A 20,129-nucleotide genomic window follows, 5' to 3' on the forward strand; every position below is an offset into this window, starting at 1 on the left:
AGGTGGGCCATGGCAACAGCCGGTACCGTGGGTGCCTTGTACTCTTCATCTAGTGCTATATGGATACTGCCACTGGATTCTATGGCTACTTCCATATTGTATACTTCCTTTTTCTTTCGCTGCTAGTTGGGGGCGCAAATATGTCGACCTTTGTTCTCTCAGGGGGGTCACCCCGCAACACTTGTGTCCTAGAGACCCCCCATCCCAATGGGCCTCAACCGTTCAGGTCTGTTATGGTATTGGTCCTTGACAACGTGTAGTGTGCAAGCCATTACCCAAAATATTATGATTACGATCCAGTGAGCCAAATGTTGCACTGACTCTGTATTCTTTGTCCACCACTCTTCCTTATCTAGGTGAGGGTGTTTTGCTGGCACTCTGCAATGGATACTTCAGCGTGTGATCAGCAGGGGACGTTTTCACGCTAGGGCTAGTGATGGTAGTCACTGCAGTGCGGCAGCCCACCTCAGGTAGGGATTCTACCCTGGCACTGCTTCAGTGGTTGCTCCTGTTCAGAGCCCTTTTTAGGTGGAGTGTTTAAGACTAGCTCTACTTAACTGGGACAGCATTGTACCAGGCTTATACTGGGTGTCCTTAGGCCTCCCCCTCAGTTTTAAAGAGGACCTTTCACTACAGCATAAACTAAAAACTAACTAGATCAGTGGGCAGGGGGAACCCTAGTATGTAGTGGTGAGGAAAATACCCCTTGTACAGTAAGAGCTACAGCATGCTCCACCCGCCAGTTTAAAGAGGACCTTTCACTTCAGCATAAACTAAAAACTAACTAGATCAGTGGGCAGAGCGGCGCCCAGGGGTCCCCCTGCACTTACTAGTATGCCTGGGCACCGCTCCGTTCGCCCGGTATAGGCTCCAGTGTCTGCGCTCCCTATGACTGATTTTTTGTAGGAGGCGTGTCCCTTGCTGCAGCACTGGCCAATCGCAGCGCACAGCTCATAGCCTGGCTATGAGCTGTGCGCTGCGATTGGCCTGCAGTGGAGTATGGTGTTAGCAGCTGGAGTATGGAGTATGGTGTTAGCAGCTGCAGCTGGAGTATGGTGTTAGCATTACGCTTTTGGCTTCCCTTGTATGGCCTTCTCCTCAGGCAAAGTATTGCATTACCAATAGATTCTGTAGAGAGCCAGTCTCAGGTGGGAATGGGCTTCAGCCCTGGCCTTTTAATAGTTTACACTACCGATAATTGTCCGTTGCTCTGACAACTGTTGTCCTTCTGTTGTCAACTCGGGCTTTGCGATGGCGTAATTGCCATAGCTGATCAGCACCTATTTTCCAGTGCGCTCTGCTGAGTAGCTTAGTCCCTGCGGCACTCGTCTACCACTAGATTACCATTATATGCGGTACTGGGGTCCTAATAGTTGTTGTCGTGTTTCCATCGGTGCTACCTCTATTCAGATATAAGTACTGTCTACATCACCTCAAGCCGATGGTGGTCATTCTTTTCACTGCTCATTCCAGGGGTGGACTACGTGTCTCCCCACGACGCGCAGAGCGAGTGTCTGTCACTCCTTGCCACCGGTGCTAGGGGTTTCGTTCCTGTCCCTCCTCGAGCTGGGTGGCTGACCACCTTCCCATTCAGTCTAACTGACCAGTAACCATGGGTTGTACGGCTATGGAATCCCATCTATCTTTTCCACGTGACCAGGGTTCCCCAGGTATGGTGAGGGTGTTGGACATCGTAATCGCACTCCTCCAGGCAAGAATATTTCTCTCATCTTGGTCATCTGCCCTTCCAGGCAGGGTTTCCTCATTGTCAATATATAGTCACTGACTGGGCTTCCCATCGCTGGTGATGCTCACATCGGCTTTACTTCTACCTTTCTCAGAGGTATTGGTTCTTTGGCCTGCAGTTGGGCATGCCTGGCTCAGGATTTTTTTTCTCTGTGGTTTCTCAAGCAGCTTCTCTTGCTAGAAGTCTCACCACAAGCCTCTACGGCTCTAGGGGCATTGGTCTACCAATTTACTGCTTCCTAAGGGGACGTTATCTTCACCAGAGGAGGATCCTGCTGACCTGGATTTTGGTTCTACACCACAGTTGCGGCCAGGAGCCGGCTTCGTCCAATCGACCTGTGGATCGTTTGGAGGCGTTTGTGAGTAACAGGTCCTGCCTCTGGGACATACTCTTCTTTATTTCTGGAAAGGCGGCATTCTGGGTGGCGAGATCTTCCACACAGCGGTTTTCTGTGTTGATAGCTCCTTCTTGTACGTACATTTTTCTTTTGTCATTAGCATAAGGCAGTGCTCTGCCCAGTATCTTCTTTCTTTGCAGAAGGTAGTCGCCGCTTTCCAAGTCATCGTAGACATGGCTTTCTCTTCTTTCTCCCTCGCATTATACAGAGCAAGCTCTCCATCAGCTGTGTGATTTGGCCTCTGAGGTTTGTTGGTCCATAACTTGCGCTTTCCGACGTACGGACTTTCACCTGGTCTTTTCCTGGATGTCCTTGTCAAAGCTGACGACCTCCGAAGGGATGTTCTCCAGGTATATCTGTTTATCTGGTTCTCGTACATTCCGCTCCTAGAGCAAGGCACCGCCCAGCGGAGTTATGCCCTACCTGACCAGCGGTCGGTGCTTTTTGGGGTAATCTACTCCATGCATTAGCTTTCCAGTTGTAGAAGGTCTTCCAAGCACACGTTCAAGTTTTTCCTGGTGCCTTCCTAGGCATCGGCGGATGCTGCTTCGGGCAGCGAGGTCTTGCAGGCAGCAGTGGATTACGCATACTTTAGGGCGTTTTTCTACATGGGCGTGTGATTTGTTTCCCTCCCCGTGGACTGCTTTAGGACGTCCCACTGTCCTGGGTCCCCCAATGATAAGAGCGAGAAAACAAGATTTTTGTGAACTCACCTGTAAAATCTCTTTCTCGCTTAGTTAATTGGGGGACACAGCTCCCACCCAGTAGTTCTGTTTGCCGCAAATGATGGCGGTTGGTGGGCCAGTATGGTCCTCAATCCTGGTTCGGTCCGACTGACATTTGTCAGTTATTAGTTGTTTACCGTATGTTTTTTTTTTTTCCTCCTACTCCTATTTGATTGGGCAAAAACTAATATGCTTTCTCCAGGCTGGAGGGGGTATAGCCGGCAGGGGAGGAGTTATCACTTTTCAGACTAGTGTCGCCTCCTAGTGGCAACAAGCAGCTATTCCACGGTCCTGTTTAACATTTGCTTCTAAACTTCTAAGCCTTCTAACATCCCAAATAAATAAAAGTTCATTTTCAAAATTATCCAACATGAAGTAGACAAATGGGGAATGTAAAGTCATAACTATTTTTGGAGCTATTACTATCTATTATAAAAGTAGACAAATAAAAATTTGCTAGTTTGTAAACATTTTTTGTAAATTTGGTATTTTTTTCTAAATAAAGATGCCATTTTTTTACTCAATTTTAACACTGTCATGAAGTACAATATGTGACGAGAAAACTATTTCAGAATAGCCTGAATAAGTAAAAGCGTTTTAAAATTATCACATAAAGTGACACATGTCAGATTTGCTAAAAATTGTGAAAAATGGCAGGATCCTTAAGGGGTTAAATGTAGGGGAAAAAACATGTATGTGAATGTGTCACCGATATATATATTTTTTCTCATCTGTTTTTATTCTCTGATTGTAGATTTATTATTCTATTTCCGGAACATGAATATGGGGGCTGCCATCTTGTCTGAGCTGTTGATAACAGCATTTAGGGATATGCTTTATAGCAGCCACCATGGGCCATAGACACGGTAGAGTTGAGGGGACTCATTGACTTTAGTGGAATAGTTTTCTTGGCATACTCTGAGACCTGTGCAGAGGGAAGTAAATTAAATGTCACAATCATCTATTGTTAATATGGTGGATATAAATATATAGATATGTCATTGTAATCCTGCCTGTGATAATAATGAGAGGACTGTTGAAATGTGATCTGTAAAAACCAAGGACTTTTTTTTTTATAGAGATAGGGACTTCGAAATTTAAAAATAACATTGCAAAAGATTTCTGTAAAAATATGTTTAACATGAAACTTAATTTAAACAATAGGTCAGTTTATGATGACAACAAAAAAAAAAAAAACACCACACCTGTCAATGGGTTTTGTTTGGCATTCCAGCTCAGCTGCATTGAAGTTAAAGGGGTATTACGGTTACGATAAATATAACTTATGATTTAGACTAATTCATCATCAATAATTGCCTAATATAATGTAAATTTCACATATTTACCGTTCAGTAGTTATAAAAGTAGTTTTCTTCTTCCGCTACCCACTATTTCCTCATAAATTACCATGGCATTGACCTGTAGTTCTGAGCCTTTGTTAGGTCGAGCATGCTCCTTGTGTTGATATCAATTATCTAGCTGAATGCCTTGTGAAACAAAGGGCGTGTTAGTGTGCTGGTGATTACTGAGTAGAGGGGGCGTCACCGGACCGTGATATCAGGGAGCCAATCAGTAAACATCAACACTCAGCAGGAAAGCTAATTATTGTGGGGATTGTAGTCTTTGAAGTTTTGTGAGGGAAGATCAGGCACCATGACACTCGTCACATAAGAGCTAGACAAATGGATTGCAAGGTAAATTGAAACTCTGGTTATATGTATAGGTATGGGTTCTGGTTGGGTCACCGCTTGCAGTCTTAATGCAGTTTTTCAAAAGTTACGTTACTTTACCGGAATACTCCTTTAATAGAGCTGAGTTGCAAAACCAAACACAACCCATGGATAGCTGTAGCACCCTTTCTGAAAGATGGCAGACATGTCATTCTAATCATGGAAACCTCTTTAAGATGCATCAAAGGAAAATTGCTTGGTTAACTGCAATATATTGTGTACCATACACATTTTATTAATGTTTCTAGATATGGACTGAAAATGCTGATGGTACTGGAGCTGTCAATTTCCTTACTGGCATGGGAGGATTTTTACAGGCTGTGCTGTTTGGTTATACTGGATTCAGGTCTGTATTCGGCTGTTTGTAAATGGAATTTCTTTTCTATTTTGTAAAGATATTGAGAACATTGTTTCTAGCACTTGCAGTGATACAATCCAATATTGAGAAAGTTAAAATGGTCAGAAAGGGGTTCTTGTTAAACTCAATATTCACAGACAATTACAGTACTATACAAAGTGAAATACAAAATATTGTGGATCATTTATTATATTGAATGGCAGCGCAACGTTTAAAAATTGTCTAAAATTGTGGGCACCCCCATCTTTCACAATTTTTTACACCTGTTTTAGGCTTAGAAAAAGCTGTCTTACATTTAGAACTGGCAGTGGATACGCTGAAGTTATGGCGAGGCCTTTATTAACACAACAGTCTTAATAAATGTTCCCCGTTGTCTCTAAGGGCTCATGCACAAAAGCATATATTTTTTTCCGCCTAAGTTTTAAGTTTTTTTGCGGCCCGTATGCGGAACCATTCACTTCAATGTGGCTGCCAAAGAACAGAAATTACTCCGTGTACATTCTATTTCCGTATATCCTTATTGCCGTTCCGCAAAAAAATTGAACTCGTCCTATTATTGTCTGCATTACAGGCAAGGATAGGACTGTTTGGTTAGGGGCCTGCAATTTGCTAGGATATGCCCCATTTTTTGATAAGTGCGGAACCCACACCTATACCTAGAACAAAGACCATAAAGGTTGCCTAGGAGACATTTCCAGCTGCCCTCCATTCCTTCCTGTAGGTGCGCCAAAAATAGCTGAGTTCTGAAGTGAATGGAGCTGTGGCCACGCTTGTGCGGTGCACTTCCCATTCATTTCAATGAATGGCGCTTGGCTATTTTCGGCGCTCCGATAGGAATGGGGCGAGGCCTTTATTAACACAACAGTCTTAATAAATGTTCCCCGTTGTCTCTAAGGGCTCATGCACACAAGCATGCCCATCGGGTCCCCGCTCTGCAGTGAAGGGGACCCGATAGGTCAGAAGGCAGCCCGATGCCTTGCAGAGGCTGCCGAATGCCTTGCAAGGCATCGGGATCTGCCTTCTATGGAAGACTATGAAATCCGGCCCCAGGCTAGGTCTCCTAGGCAACCTGTTAGTGTATTACTCAGATGTATTGTAATGCATTGCAGAGGGGATCAGACCCTCAAAAGTTAAAGTTCCAGAGTGGGACAGAAAAAAGTAAAAAAAAAATATAAAATTGTAAAAAATAAGTGTTTTCATAATAAAAAAATTGTTTCAATAAAAAAAAAGAATCAACACCCCTTTTCCCTGATTTTATAATAAAAAAATAGAGAAAAATATATATATATTAGGTATCGCTGCTTCCGTAACGACCAGCTCTATAAAAATATCACATGATCCAACCCGTCCGATAAACACCCTAAAAATAAATAAAAACTTTAAAAAAAATTATCAAATTATCATCTTACATCACAAAATGTTCAACACCAAGTGATCCAAAAGGTGTATGCCCCCCAAAATGATACCAATAAAACCGGCATCTCATCCCGCAAGTCAATCGCCCAGAAAATATAAAAAACTATAGCTCTCAGAATATAGACATTAAAACATTATTTATTTGTTTAAAAAAATACTATTATTGTGTTAGTGAAAAAAAAAAAGACATATTAGGTATCGCTGCATCCGTAACAACCAGCTCTATAAAAATATCACGATTTAACCCCTCAGGTAAACACCGTAAAAAAAGAAAACAGTGCCATAAAAAGCCATTTTTTGTCACCTTACTTCACAAAAATATCAACACCAAGCGATTAAAAAGGCATATGCCCCCCAAAATAGTACCAATCAAACTGTCACCTCACCTCTCAAAAAAATTTGACCGTTCCTAAGACAATCGTAACAACCTGCTCTATAAAAATATCACATGACCTAACCCCTCAGGTGAACACTGTAGAAATAAATAAATAAAAACTGTGCCCAAACAACCAATTTTTTGGTCACCTTGCCCCATAAAGTATTAATAATGAATTATCAAAAAATCATATGTACCCAAAAATGGTACCAATAAAAACATCAACTCTTCCTGGAAAAATACGAGCCCCTGCCTCCTCTTGATTGGCAGAAAAATAAAAAATAAATATGGTGTTCAGAAAATGGACACACAAAAACGTAATAAAAAAAAAATGCTTTATTATTTAAAACGGAAACAAAGTAGACATATTTGATAGCATCGCATCCGTACTATTATTGTGTTAGTGAAAAAAATAATACATATTAGGTATCGCTGCATCCGTAACAACCTGCTCTTTAAAATAGCACATGATCTAACCTGTCAGATAAACTTTGTAAAAATAAATAAAACTGTGCCAGAACAGCCATTTTTTTGTTACCTTGCCTAAAAAAAACTTAATATAGAGCGATTAAGAATCATATGTACCCCAAAACAGTACCAATAAAACACACTTTATCCAGTATTTTCCAACACTTTTTGGGAGTTTCTACTTAGGGGTGCATCAGGGGGACTTCAAATGGGACATGGTGTCTAAAAACCCGTCCAGCAAAATCTGCCTTCCAAAAACCATACGGCGCTCCTTTCCTTCTGCTCCCTGCCGTGTGCCCTTATTTCTATTAACGACCACATATGGGATGTTTCTGTAAACCGCAGAATCAGGGTAATAAATATTGAGTTTTGTTTGGCTGTTAACCCCTTAAGGACTCGGCCCTATTTCACCTTATGGACTTGGCCATTTTTTGCTAATCTGACCAGTGTCACTTTCATTGCTGATAACTTTAAAACACTTTGACTTATCCAGGCCACTCAGGCCAGTCAAGAAAAAGTATTTTTGTTTATAAAAAAATTACCAAATTTACCAAAAATGTGTAAAAAATAGCAAATTTCCAAGTTTCAATTTCTCTACTTCTAAAATACATAGTAATACCTCCAAAAATAGTTATTCCTTTTCATTCTCTATATCTCTACTTCATGTTTGGATTATTTTGGGAATGATATTTCTTTTTTTGGGGATGTTACAAGGCTTAAAAGTTTAGAAGCAAATCTTGAAATTTTTCAGAAATTTTCAAAAACCCGATTTTTAGGGACCAGTTAAGGTCTGAAGTCACTTTGCGAGGCTTACGTAATAGAAACCACCCAAAAATGACCCCATTCTATAATCTACACCCCTCAAGGTATTCAAAACTGATTTTACAAATTTTGTTAACCCTTTAGGTGTTCCACAAGAATTGATGAAAAATAGAGATACAATTTCAAAATTTCTGGCAGATTTTCTATTTTAAACATTTTTTTCCAGTTACAAAGCAAGGGTTAACAGCCAAACCAAACTCAATATTTATGGCCCTGATTCTGTAGTTTACAGAAACACACCATATGTGGTCGTAAACAGCTGTACGGGCACACGGCAGGACACAGAAGGAAAGGAATGCCAAACGTTTTTTGGAAGGCAGATTTTGCTGGACAGTTTTTTTTTTTGCACCATTTCCCATTTGAAGCCCCCCTGATGCACCGCTAGAGTAGAAACTCCAAAAAAGTGGCCCCATTTTAGAAACTATGGGATATGGTGGCAGTATTGTTGGTACTAGTTTAGGGTACATATGATTTTTGATTGCTCTATATTACACTTTTTGTGAGGCAAGATAACAAGAAATAGCTGTTTTGGCACAGTTTTTATTTTTTTATTATTTACAACATTCATCTGACAGGTTAGATCATGTGATATTTTTATAGACCAGGTTGTCACGGATGCGGCGATACCTAATATGTATACTTTTTTTTATTTATGTAAGTTTTATTTATGTAAGTTTTACACAATGATTTCTTTTTTTAAGCAAAAAAAAATCATGTTTCCATAGTCTGAGAGCCATAATTTTTTCAGTTTTTGGGTGATTACCTTGGGTAGGGTATGATTTATGCGGGATGAGATGACTGTTTTATTGGCATCATTTTGGGGTGCGTGTGACTTTTTGATAGCTTGCTATTACACTTTTTGTGATGTAAGGTGACAAAAAATGTTTTATTTAGCACAGTTTTTATTTTCAGTTTTTTACTGTGTTCATCTGAGGGGTTAAGTTATGTGATATTTTCATAGAGCCGCTCGATACGAACGTGGAGATACCAAATATGTATTTTTTTTAATGGAAATTTTACACAATAACAGCTTTTTTAAAACAAAAAAAATTATGTTTTAGTGTCTCTATATACTGAGCCATAGTTTTTTCAGTTTTTGGGCAATTGTCTCAGGTAGGGGCTCATTTTTTGCGGGATGAGGTGGCTGTTAGATTGGTACTATTTTGGTGGGCAAACGCCTTTTTGATCGCTTGCTGTTGTACTTTTTGGGATGTAAGGTGACAAAAAAATGGTTTATTTAGCACAGTTTTTATGGTGTTCATCTAAGGGGTTAGGTCATGTGATAGGTTTATAGAGATGGTTGGTACGGACGCGGCAATACCTAATATGTATACTTTTTCCCCAAATTTTTTTACCAAATTTTTTTCACTTTATTTGGGGAAAATTACGTTTTTGTTTATTTTTACTTGTAACTTACATTTTGGGGGGGGAAACTTAATTTTTTCAACTTTATTTTTTGTAAACTTTTGGGGGTCTAATCCTTTATAATGCATTCCAATACTTCTGTATTGGAATGCATTGGCTGTATGAGTAATACACTGTGTATTATTTATACAGCTTCCGCCCTGTGAGATCAAGGGGTTGAGTAACTTGAGGGGTGTAGTTTCTAACATGGGGTCATTTGTGGGGGATTTCCACTATGTAAGCCCCACAAAGTGACTTCAGACCTGAACTGGTCCTTAAAATGTGGGTTTTGGAAATTTTCTTAAAAATTTTAAGAATTGCTTCTAAAATTCTAATCCTTCTAACGTCCTAAAAATTAAAATTATAATTATATATTATTACAAAATGATGCCAACATAAAGTGGACATATGGGGAATATTAAGTTATAAATATTTGATGAGGTATCACTTTCTGTTTTAACCCCTTGGGTACGCATGACGTACCGGTACGGCATGTTTCCCGAGTCCTTAAGGACCCATGACGTACCGGTACGTCATGGATTTAATTGCGGCGCGGCGGGGGTTAATCGGAACAAGATGCCTGCTGAAATCATTCAGCGGGCATCCTGTCACAATGCCCGGGGGGGTCATGTGACCCTCCCCGTATCGTCAATCGTCAATTCAGAACTGCGGTTTGCGGTGATCACGGACACGGTGGGGGGGGGGGGGTCCCGCGCATTTAGCCATGGTGCCTGCTTAGTGATTTGAGCAGGCACCATGTTCCGATCAACGCCCACCGGTGATCGGGACTATAGATAACGTACCGGTACGTCATGGGTCCCTAAGGGGTTAAAGAAAAAAATCTAGTAAAATGGAAGATCTGCCAAGAAAGTGACATTTTGAAATTTCATCTCCATTTTCCTTTAATTCTTGTGGAACACCTAAAGGGGTAACAAAGTTTGTAAAATCCGTTTTTGAGGGTTGAGTAACTTGAGGGGTGTAGTTTCTAACATGGGGTCGTTTGTGGGGGATTTCCACTATGTACGCCCCACAAAGTGACTTCAGACCTGAACTGGTCCTAAAAATGTGGGTTTTGGAAATTATCTTAAAAATTTTAAGAATTGCTTCTAAAATTCTAAGCCTTCTAACATCCTAAAATTTAAAATTATATATTATTACAAAATGATGCCAACATAAAGTGGACATATGGGGAATGTTAAGTAATAAATATTTGATATGGTATCACTTTCTGTTTTAACCCCTTAGGTACGCATGACGTACCGGTACGGTATATTTCCCGAGTCCTAAAGGACCCATGACGTACCGGTACGTCATGGGCTTAATTGCGGCGTGGTGGGGGTTAATCAGAACAGGATGCCAGCTGAAATCATTCAGCGGGCATCCTGTCACAATGCCGGGGGGGGTCATGTGACCCTCCCCGTATCGGCAATCGTCAATTCAGACCTGCGGTTTGCGGCTTTACCTGCGGTTACGGCGGCAGTGCCATCGGGTCCCCATGCGGCTGTGGGGGGGACCCGATGGAATAGAAGGCAGCGCAATGTCTAAGGAAGGCATCGCGCTGCCTTCCGGTGAAGAGCCTGTGAGATCCAGACCCCTAATAATACTCATACAGCCAATGCATTCCAATACAGAAGTATTGAAATGCATTATAAAGGAATATGCCCCCCCCCCCCCCCAAAGTTCAAGTCCCAAAGTGGGACAAAAAATAAAGTAAAAAAAGTTGAAAAAATAAAGTTTTCCCCCCCAAAAATTTAGTTTCAAGTAAAAATAACCAAAAACGTCATTTTCCCCAAATAAAGTAAAAAAAAAAATGGTGAAAAAAAGTATACATATTAGGTATCGCCGCGTCCATATCGACCCGCTCTATAGACATATCACATGACCTAACCCCTTAGATGAACACCGTAAAAAATAAAAACTGTGCTAAATAAACCTTTGTTTTTGTAACCTTAAATCACAAAAAGTACAACAGCAAGCAATCAAAAAGGCGTTTGCCCACCAAAATAGTACCAATCTAACAGTCATCTCACCCCGCAAAAAATGAGCCCCTACCTGAGACAATTGCCCAAAAAAAAAAAAAAAAAAAAATATGGCTCAGAATATGGAGATACTAAAACATCATTCTTTTTTTTGTTTGAAAAAAGCTGTTATTGTGTAAAACTTGCATAAATAAAAAAAAAGTATACATATTCGGTTTTGCCGCGTCCGTATCGACCGGCTCTATAAGAATATCACATGACCTAACCCCTCAGATGAACACTGTAAAAAAGATCAAGTAATGTCTTGATTACCTAGACAACCTTAGCTTACCTCAAGCATCAGCAGACTTGTGTGGGCTGGAGAGGCTATATGGATGCACTTGAAGCAAGGAGGTGGCTGGTGTGCCAGGAAGGATTGTACCTATGGTAGCGATTAGGGTGCTGCCTAGCGGAGAGCCCAATGAAGACAGACTTTGGCTGGTATTCTAGAGAACTGAGAGATATAGGCTCTCAGTAATTGGGGAAGGGGAGAAGTTTTGGAAATACGATAAATACGATATAGATGAAATATAACTGACATGATTTAGAGTATTGCGGTTATAATAATTAAGTAAATGCAATAATAAAAAGATGAAAAAGTAATAGAAGAGAGAGGGAGTTCCACAATGGCGCAAACCAGGTAACTAGCTTATTGGTCAAACGTTAAGAAAGTTGCGTTTTAACTATAAAAGTTATTGTTTGACTGACAAGCTACTTACCTGGTTTGCGCTGTTCAGAAACTCCCATTCTCTCCCTTCTCTTTCTGGAGGGAGTTTCTGGCTTTATCCCAGAGTCCACATATTGTAAATGCCATTTTAGGTGTGCTCCTAGCTAGGGGTGGGCGGTATAGGCGATATGTGATATGAATTTGGGCCACGATAAGGATTTTCGCCATATTGCCTATATCGCCAGACCGCGATATGATCATTTTCTCCTGAGCCGGCCGGCACAGCGGAGGGAGGAGGAGGGAGTCTCTCCCTCCCCACTGTGCGCGGCTGCTGCTGAACACCAATGAGGACAGAGTAGGAGGAGGAGGGGAGGGACTGTGGCCACTGCGCCACCAATGAATGCGCCGGCCATATCCCACAGGGTCCCCCTCCTCTCCCCCATCATTGGTGGCAGTTTGCAGTTCCGATCGGAGCCCCAGCAGTGTAATGCTGGGGCTCCGATCGGTTACCATGGCAGCCAGGAGTCACGCTACTGAAGTCCTGGCTGCCATGGTATGTTAGTGAGCAGAGAGCAGCGCATTATACTCACGTGCGCTGTGGCCGCCGGTCGCTCCTTCTTCTGTCTGTGCGGCGGATTGCTAATGCTTACAGCATTAGCAATGCGCCGCACAGACCTATGAGAAGGAGCGACCGGCGGCCACAGCGCATGTGAGTATAATGCGCTGCTCACTAACATACCATGGCAGCCAGGACTCCTGGCTGCCATGGTAACCGATCGGAGCCCCAGCATTACACTGCTGGGGCTCCGATCGGAACTGCAAACTGCCACCAATGATGGGGGGGGAGGGGGACCCTGTGGCCACTGCCACCAATGATTAATACTGGGGAGGGAGGGGGGGGTTTGCGTTACCAGAGGGGGCAGATCAGAGGCTGGGGGGAGGCAGATCAGAGGCTGGGGGGGAGGCAGATCAGAGGCTGGGGGGGAGGCAGATCAGAGGCTGGGGGGGAGGCAGATCAGAGGCTGGGGGGGAGGCAGATCAGAGGCTGGGGGGGAGGCAGATCAGAGGCTGGGGGGGAGGCAGATCAGAGGCTGGGGGGGAGGCAGATCAGAGGCTGGGGGGGAGGCAGATCAGAGGCTGGGGGGAGGCAGATCAGAGGCTGGGGGGGAGGCAGATCAGGGGCTGGGGGGGAGGCAGATCAGGGGCTGGGGGGAGGCAGATCAGGGGCTGGGGGGAGGCAGATCAGGGGCTGGGGGGGAGGCAGATCAGAGGCTGGGGGTGAGGCAGATCAGAGGCTGGGGGGAGGCAGATCAGAGGCTGGGGGGAGGCAGATTAGAGGCTGGGGGGAGGCAGATTAGAGGCTGGGGGGAGGCAGATTAGAGGCTGGGGGGAGGCAGATCAGAGGCTGGCGGGAGGCAGATCAGAGGCTGGGGGGAGGCAGATCAGAGGCTGGGGGGAGGCAGATTAGAGGCTGGGGGGAGGCAGATCAGAGGCTGGAGGGAGGCAGATCAGAGGCTGGGAGGGCACAGGAGAGGCTTGCGCCATGGTCAGCTCCCTGCTGTTGTGTGCCCAAAGCACAGGGCAGCAGGGAGAGTGTAAAGTCCTATTCACCCTAATAGAGCTCTATTAGGGTGAATATGACAAGAGTTCTAGCCCTTAACCACTTCAACCCCCCTAGCTAAAACACCCTTAATGACCAGGCCACTTTTTACACTTCTGCACTACACTACTTTCACCGTTTATTGCTCGGTCATGCAACTTACCACCCAAATGAATTTTACCTCCTTTTCTTCTCACTAATAGAGCTTTCATTTGGTGGTATTTCATTGCTGCTGACATTTTTACTTTTTTTGTTATTAATCGAAATTTAACGATTTTTTTGCAAAAAAATGACATTTTTCACTTTCAGCTGTAAAATTTTGCAAAAAAACGACATCCATATATAAATTTTCCGCTAAATTTATTGTTCTACATGTCTTTGATAAAAAAAAAATGTTTGGGTCCAAAAAAAATGGTTTGGGTAAAAGCTATAGCATTTACAAACTATGGTACAAAAATATGAATTTCCGCTTTTTGAAGCAGCTCTGACTTTCTGAGCACCTGTCATGTTTCCTGAGGTTCTACAATGCCCAAACAGTAGAAAAACCCCACAAATGACCCCATTTCGGAAAATAGACACCCTAAGGTATTCGCTGATGGGCATAGTGAGTTCATAGAACTTTTTATTTTTTGTCACAAGTTAGCGGAAAATGATGTTTTTTTTTTTTTTTTTCTTACAAAGTCTCATATTCCACTAACTTGCGACAAAAAATAAAAAATTCTAGGAACACGCCATGCCCCTCACAGAATACCTTGGGGTGTCTTCTTTCCAAAATGGGGTCACTTGTGGGGTAGTTATACTGCCCTGGCAATTTAGGGGCCCAAATGTGTGAGAAGTACTTTGCAATCAAAATGTGTAAAAAATGGGCGGTGAAATCCGAAAGGTGCACTTTGGAATGTGGGTCCCTTTGCCCACCTAGGCTGCAAAAAAGTGTCACACATCTGGTATCGCCGTACTCAGGAGAAGTTGGGGAATGTGTTTTGGGGTGTCATTTTACATATACCCATGCTGGGTGATATAAATATCTTGGTCAAATTACAACTTTGTATAAAAAAATTGGAAAAGTTGTCTTTTTGCCAAGATATTTCTCTCACCCAGCATGGTTATATGTAAAATGACACCCCAAAACACATTCCCCAACTTCTCCTGAGTACGGCGATACCACATGTGTGACACTTTTTTGCAGACTAGATGCGCAAAGGTGCCCAAATTCCTTTTAGGAGGGCATTTTTAGACATTTGGATCCCAGACTTCTTCTCACACTTTAGGGCCCCTAAAAAGCCAGGGCAGTATAAATACCCCACATGTGACCCCACTTTGGAAAGAAGACACCCCAAGGTATTCAATGAGGGGCCTGGCGAGTTCATAGAATTTTTTTTTTTTTTTGGCATAAGTTAGTGGAAATTGATTTTTTTTTGTTTTTTCTCACAAAGTCTCACTTTCCGCTAACTTAGGACAAAAATTTCAATCTTTCATGGACTCAATATGCCCCTCAGCGAATACCTTGGGGTGTCTTCTTTCTAAAATGGGGTCAGTTGTGGGGTGTTTGTACTGCCCTGGCATTTGAGGGTCTCCGCAATCATTACATGTATGGCCAGCATTAGGAGTTTCTGCTATTCTCCTTATATTGAGCATACAGGTAATGAGATGTTTTTTTACGTTCAGCCTCTGGGCTGAAAGAAAAAAATGAACGGCACAGATTTCTTCATTCGCATCGATCAATGTGGATGGAAAAATCTCTGCCAAAAAAAAAAAGGAGGGGAAAGGCGTCTGCCAGGACATAGGAGCTCCGCCCAACATCCATACCCACTTAGCTCGTATGCCCTGGCAAACCCGATTTCTCCATTCACATCAATCGATGTGGATAAATAAATCATTGCCGGGAATTTTTTTGATTTTTTTTATATATACAAAGTGTTTGCCAAAGCATAGGAACGCCTCCTCCTCCTCAGCTCGTATGCCTTGGCAAACGTATCTTTTACTGCAGAGTAGAAATCTCGTCTTGCAGCGCCGCATACACCGACTTGCGTGTAATCTGACAGCAGCGCAATGCTTCTGTCAGAATGCACATCAGTGCTGCAGCTAGTCGATCGGTTGGTCCACCTGGAAGGTAAAAAAAAAGAAAAAACCAGGCCGCAACGCAATAATTTTATTAACTTTGGAACAGAACATATAAACTTTAACTTTTTGAACTAAACATTAACCTTTTTGCTCACTGGTGTTTTTTTTTTTACCCTTATAGAACAAACCTCTCCTCCCCCATGGGTCAATGTGCAAAGCGCAAATCGCCCAAAGATGTGGCGAAGTGCGCTATGCACTTTGTCCCAGGGGAAAGGAGACGTTTGCAGCAGCTGTATGTGAATGGGCCCTAATAGCCCTGTGTGCCTGTCCTGGTGAGATGTGATCCCTATGCTAAGTGTACCTGTGTGTGGTACTTCCGGAAACACTCTCCAAAGCATAGGGCAGGGTGGTCAGGACAGAAATAGCGGGTGTCACGCCTTATTCCACTCCTGCTACAGACACGACATTTTTTTGGGGTGGCGGTCGGTTTGAGGTACCAGCAACGACAGTGGGGAAATGTCGCTCGTGTAGACGGCTAACTACACTGGTGGATGGGGCCACGGAACCTCCTGGGTACAGGAGGTTCGCAATGATCTCTTCCTGAAATTTGAGGAAGGATCCAGTTCTCCCAGCCTTACTGTAGAGAACAAAACTATTATACAGAGCCAATTGAATTAAATATACAGACACCTTCTTATACCAGCGTCTGGTTCTGCGGGACACTAAATACGGAGCCAACATCTGGTCATTGAAGTCCACCCCTCCCATGTGAAGGTTATAGTTGTGGACTGAGAGGGGCTTTTCAATGACACTGGTTGCTCGCTTAATTTGGATTGTCGTGTCTGCGTGAATAGAGGAGAGCATGTAAACGTCACGCTTGTCTCTCCATTTCACCACGAGCAGTTCTTCGTTACACAATGTGGTCCTCTGCCCCCTTGCAAGACGGGTGGTAACGAGCCGTTGGGGGAAGCCCACGCGACTAATTTGCGCGGTGCCACAGGTGCCAATCCGTTCTAGAAACAAATGCCTAAAGAGGGCCACACTTGTGTAGAAATTGTCCACATAAAGATGGTATCCCTTGCCAAATAAGGGTGACCTCAAGTCCCAGACTGTCTTCCCACTGCTCCCCAGGTAGTCAGGGCAACCGACCGGCTCCAGGGTCTGATCTTTTCCCTCATAGATCCGAAATTTGTGGGTATAGCCTGTGGCCCTTTCACAGAGCTTATACAATTTGACCCCATATCGGGCGCGCTTGCTTGGGATGTATTGTTTAAAGCCAAGGCGCCCGGTAAAATGTATCAGGAGATACGCAGATGTTTTGCTCTGGGGTATACAAATCTGCAAATTTCTGGTTGAAATGGTCTATGAGGGGCCGAATTTTGTGGAGCCGGTCAAAAGCTGGGTGGCCTCTGGGACGGGAGGTGGTGTTGTCGCTAAAGTGCAGGAAACGCAGGATGGTCTCAAATCGTGTACTGGACATAGCAGCAGAGAACATGGGCATGTGATGAATTGGGTTTGTGGACCAATATGACCCCAATTCATGCTTTTTAGTTAGACCCATGTTGAGGAGAAGGCCCAGAAAAATTTTAAATTCGTAAAGACTGGGCATAAGAGCTTCCCGGGTTAGCGGATATAAATTGTGTGGCATACCGATTTGTTTCGGCCACGACTAAGTCCAAGAGCTCCGCAGTCAAGAACAGCTCAAAAAATCCCAGGGCCGAACCGATCTGAGCTGTCTCAACCCGAACTCCAGACTGGGCGGTGAAAGGGGGAACTACAGGTGCGGCTGAAGTTGGGGGCTGCCAATCAGGGTTTGCCAGCACCTCAGGGATTCTAGGGGCTCTACGGGCACGTCTTTGCGGTGGCTGCGACGGGGTCACTACTGCTCGTTCCACCGTACCAGCTTCAACTGCCCTTCTGGTGCTCGCTACTTCACCAGGTTGTACGGCAGTGCTGGTACTAGGTCCAGGAAGGGCTGCGCTGCTGGTGTATGCCTCACCACGTAATCCGCCAGCGCCAGCCCCACTCTGCTGCTCTTGAAGCGGATCCTGCACAACCTGCGGTCTAGCGACACGGGGCCGGGTACGCCTGGTGCTATCAGGGACCTCAGCCTCCTCGTCCGAACTTTGGGTCAGAGAGCCACTGCTTTCTACAGATTCGTATTCTGACCCGCTAGATTCATCAGATGAGGGTTCCCATTCCTCATCCGACTGGGTCAGAAGCCTGTAGGCCTCTTCAGAAGAATACCCCCTGTTTGACATTTGGGCAACTAAATTTAGGGGTATTCCCTGAGACTACCCAAGAAAAAAAGCAAGCCTGTCTTACAAAGGGGTGGCTAGCGAAGTACCGGAGGCCGCTGCGGTTGATAAAAAATATCAAAACTGATTTTCTCGCCCAGTTTCCTTGGGGGACACAGAAGACCTTGGGTATAGCTCATCTCCATAGGAGGCGTGACACTAAGTGAAAACTGTTAAGCCCCTCCTCCACAGCTATACCCTCAGCCTGGAGAGAGAGACTGCCAGTTTTTAGCTTAGTGTCCAAGGAGGCAAGACACTCCCTGCTCTGCAGGGCTGTTTTCTCCTTGTTTTAATTTTTGATTTTTACTTTTTTCTTTTCTTTTTGTTCCAGAACATCAGGGACAACAGAGACGCACTAGACCTCTCTGTTTCTCCCGGGGTCGAGCTGCGCCAGTGCCGGTCTTCCGCACTGCTGCCTCCCCCACAGAAGGCAAGGTGGATCAGGGCAGCCCAGCTCCCCTACATCCCGCCAGCACAAGGGTCGCCCGCACGCCAAGTCCCTCTTCCAGCGTCCTGCCACTACGGTGCCAGTAGCTGAAGGGGCGACCCTGCTGGAACGGACCGAGGGTGAAGACGGCTATGGTGAGAGATTGGCTTCTCCAGCCCTACGTCCCCCCCCCCCCCCCCCCGGTCTCCTGCGTGCCTGACCCCCATACTGACAGGGCCTCTGGACCCTTTTGTCCCTGCTAGCCCTAGGCTGGCCCCTGGCTGCCACAGGGCGACATTCTGCTCCCTCTCCTCCCCTCCATAGGACATTGGCACCCTTCTCCCTGCAAGAAGCATGCCTGGGGAGCTGCAGAGGTTCGCACCTAGCTGCCCCTGACGGTGGGGTTATGCAGGCTTCCCACCCTCACAGACTCCAGGGTCCCCCTCCCTCTTACCGGCCACTGCTTTCAGGGCCAGAGGGCCCGCGCCTTGCTGCCCCTGACCCATCACGGGCACCGGTCCGGTCAGCACTAATATTCCGGTGCGGCCGGCATTGGGCTTGACTATGCCCCAGCAGGTGCCGGTCGGCGGGGCTCCGCTAATTTGGTCCCAGGCTTCGCGGCCTGCTGGGCCGCAATCCCGACCGGCCCGCGGGGTGGGCTCCCGCGGCCGGTTTGAAGCGCCGTTCCGCCTCAGGTCCCGGCGGTATGACGGGCCGGGCGCCGCAATTTAGCCACCGGCTTCGCGGCCTACTAGGCCGCAATATTCCGGTCTCTGGTGGAGGGGGCGGGAACTTCTCCAGGCGCGAATTTTTCCCGCCTGGAGGTTCCTCCGCCCCCAGGGGATCGCACGCCGCCCTCCAGGCCGGATCCCTGTTAACCCTTTGGGTGCAGGCCGGCTCCCAAAAATGGGTCTGTATAGTTGGCCCCCTTTTTTCTCCTGTCTCTCAGGGCCCCTATATGGTGGCTCCCCTTTAGCCTCAGAGGCTGAGTTTAAATAATAAAAAAAAAAAAAAAAATTATAATAATAAAATAAATAATAATAGATCATGATTTCTATTGGGCTGCGCAGGACGCTGCAGCCTCATCAGTAATGCTGCATGTCTGCATGACCTCTTTCCACAGGCGGCATGGTGTTGCGCTCCCAGCCTGCGTCGCTGCTAGGGCATTTCCCCTTTTAGGCGGTTTTCTTGCCTCTTCCAGGATACGGCGCTGGCCAAGTGCATTCGGCCCTTCTGTAGGCAGCATTCATCATCTCTCCAGTTATGGTGCCTGCCATGTGCATCCCCCCCCCCCCCCCCCCCCCCCTCCTAGGCGGGCTACTGCACTCTCCCTGGCTGGCCATGTGCATGACCCCCTTCTTAGGCGGAATACTGCACCTTCACCGGATACGGTGCTGGCCTTGTGCACGACCCCCTTCCATAAGCGGAACGCTGCACTCTCTGGATTTGCTGCCGGCCATGTGCGTGACCCCCTTCCGTGGGCGGAACGCAGCACTCACTGGATTCGCTGCCGGCCATGTGCGTAACCCCCTTCCTGGGCGGAACGCAGCACTCTCACTGGATCTGTTGCCGATCATGTGCATGACCCCCTTTTTTAGGCGGAATACTGCACTCTC

General features: G+C 45.2%; 1 protein-coding gene across 1 annotated transcript in view; it reads left to right on the plus strand.

The window, feature by feature from the left end:
* Positions 1 to 20,129, plus strand: part of PGGHG (protein-glucosylgalactosylhydroxylysine glucosidase) — a 344,294-nt gene that overhangs the window by 278,195 nt on the left and 45,970 nt on the right. Inside the window, exon 12 of the mRNA XM_044269473.1 lies at positions 4,848 to 4,945. Within this exon, the coding sequence (XP_044125408.1) occupies positions 4,848 to 4,945 (98 nt within the window). The remainder of the gene's footprint in view (positions 1 to 4,847; positions 4,946 to 20,129) is intronic.

Source organism: Bufo gargarizans, chromosome 10, assembly GCF_014858855.1.
Source record: "Bufo gargarizans isolate SCDJY-AF-19 chromosome 10, ASM1485885v1, whole genome shotgun sequence".
NCBI lineage: Eukaryota > Metazoa > Chordata > Amphibia > Anura > Bufonidae > Bufo > Bufo gargarizans.